Raw genomic sequence first — 2477 nt, 5'->3', positions numbered from 1 at the left:
TTTATGTCCTATGGGAGGGGCCAATCACCTCCAAGCCTTACTCCCAAGTCGTCCCTTTTGTTTTAACGGTTCTTGCCTTCTGGCAGCTCTGTGCATGCATGCACTGGGAACAGGTTCCTCCTGTTCCTCTGCCTCGCTGCTGTCTGACTCGGAGGCTCTGGAGGCTCTGGAGGCACATAACTCACAGATGGCCCCAGCCCCCTCTCTTCCCCGGCCCCCTTTCTGCCTCTCACACAGAGCTCTCATCCAAACCTTCCCCAGACTCCCCGACTGGCCCATGTTCTTCCCCAACCTCCTCACTGTCCAACTTTGTTGCCAGCTCCAATTCTGTGACGGATCATGCCCTCCTCCCTCCCTTACTCTAGAGGAAAAGTCTGGACTTTGAAGGAGCCACATCTGTTATCCTTTTGCTTAAGTTATTGTTGTTGTTTTGGAAAAAACATGAAAGGGCACCAGCAGCCCCTACTGGCCACTGATGTTGCAACATCTGCAGTATCCCCATCTGGGCTGAAGAAATGCAGTATTTATGGTCCTTCAAGAACCATCTCGTTGTCCTCTTCAAGCATCAGAGGTAGGGCAGACAAAAGAAAAGAATGATGTAGTGTTATGATAAGTAATAACTGGATATGAATATTGAATGGTACCCATGAAAGGAAGATTAGAAATCCTTTTGGATTATATACAAAGGTTAATAAAAGGAGAATTAAATTAGATACAGTTAAGTTTTGATTATTAGGGGGAAAATGTTATGATACAGGATATAGTCAAATAAAGGAGGGATAATGATGACAATGTGTGTGTGTGTGTGTGTGTGTGTGTGTGTGTATGTGTTTTTTTATTTGTGCTGATATATATGTATATGTATATGTGTATATGTATATGTATATGTATGTATGTATGACTTTAATATAAGGAAACTAGATGAAAATTGCCAACAGTGATTTGGAAAGGAGGATTAGAAAAGTTTGTTATTAAATATTATGGATGTTTAGCTAGAATAGGACATAAGGATTCAGTGTTATTGGAGGATTTTAGAAATATCAAATGAAATGCCACTATGTGCTTATGTATTAAACCTTGGTATATTTTATGATGAAGGACATTTAAATAATTATAGTCAAATATAAATGGAGGTATAAGGGTAACATGTATAAATATTTGAATTAAAATGCTTGAGTTAATATGAATTGTGCTTGATGACTATGGAAGAGATGCACAAAAACCTTTTGTAACCAACTGATACACTTTCTACCGTATGTAAAGAAGGAAGATTTTATGTGTTGTGTTTGTTTTGAAAATAAAAATAAATTCTATTTTTAAAAAAAGAAAAGAATGAGATGAAAAAAGGACAAGGAGGAGACAAATGTGCCTTCTTTATTACTTCTCCTACAGAGGATAACACCAAGAATCACCTGCTGATTTTAATACTTCGGTTTGAAAAAAGAAGTTTAGTTAGGAATTATCTACACATCTGGAATATCGTGCTCCTGTGTGCTTGTCCTTCTCAACCTTAGTGGTTTCAGTGCAACTCATTTAACAATTGCAATTGTTAAGAGGGGAATTGATAAGTGGGTTGCCCTGAATCTTTGGGCTTTCTGTGCCATAGTTGTTAAACGAATTTCTGCAGATGTTGCTTTAATCTCATGGTTGTGAGAATGAAGCTGTTTTTCCACCATTGACTTGGTTTGTTGGAAGACAGTGGGGAAGGACCCAGGGGCTGATCACATGACTCCGGAATGCTAGAACCGTCTGAAATAAGTGTCCTGGCTGTGTGCAATTCTTTTGTAAAACCATCTGCAACCTGTGTTGAGTGAAGCCTTCAAGGAAGACAGAGGCACCTTCTGGTTTTTGTCACAGTTCCCCATAAGGAGGAATCACTGTGCACTGATAATTGCCATCATAAGACAAACAGTAATAGTCAGCCTCATCTTCTGGTTGAACGTTGGAAATGGACAATGTGGCCGAATTGGAGGAAGAATCATAAGAACCAGAAAACAGCTCAGGGATTCCAGACGGCCTCTCACTATCTTCATAGATCACTGCTAGAGGTTTAGTGCCAGGTTTCTGCTGATACCAGCTCACATAGTAGCTACTAATGCTACCCCCTTCCCTGGTACAGGTGATCCTGACTGTTCCTCCTGGGGATACCGACTGAGAAGCTGGTTGAGTCATGGTGAAGTGGGCCAAGGCACCTGCAGGGGGGAGAAAGGGGATGAAATGCATGTAAAATGCCATAAGAGAGAAACGTTTTTAATTCAACTGAAAGGAAAGAGAAACAGGACTAGGAGAAGGGAATAATTCCAGAAATGTAGAAATCTTCCAAGGAAGATGAGAAGATGTTTGATCTTTGCCAGGCAACAGGATACTTTACCAGTGAAGCAGGTAAGGAGGAAGAGGAGGAAGAAAAACGATTGGGCCATGGCAGAGAAATGGGCAAGGACTGATCTTCTGAAACCAAAGTTCCTTCTAGGTGGACC

General features: G+C 40.9%; 1 gene segment (V, D, J or C); it reads right to left on the bottom strand.

Moving 5' to 3' along the window:
* Positions 1-1851: 1851 nt before the first annotated feature.
* Positions 1852-2172, bottom strand: LOC116516768. The segment is given in 1 exon segment: positions 1852-2172. A coding segment is annotated over 1 exon segment (321 nt).
* Between the last annotated feature and the right edge of the window lie 305 nt (positions 2173-2477).

The sequence above is a fragment of the Thamnophis elegans genome, chromosome 13 (assembly GCF_009769535.1).
Source record: "Thamnophis elegans isolate rThaEle1 chromosome 13, rThaEle1.pri, whole genome shotgun sequence".
In the NCBI taxonomy this organism is placed as follows: Eukaryota; Metazoa; Chordata; class Lepidosauria; order Squamata; family Colubridae; genus Thamnophis; species Thamnophis elegans.
This window is presented reverse-complemented; position numbering and strand designations above follow the sequence as displayed.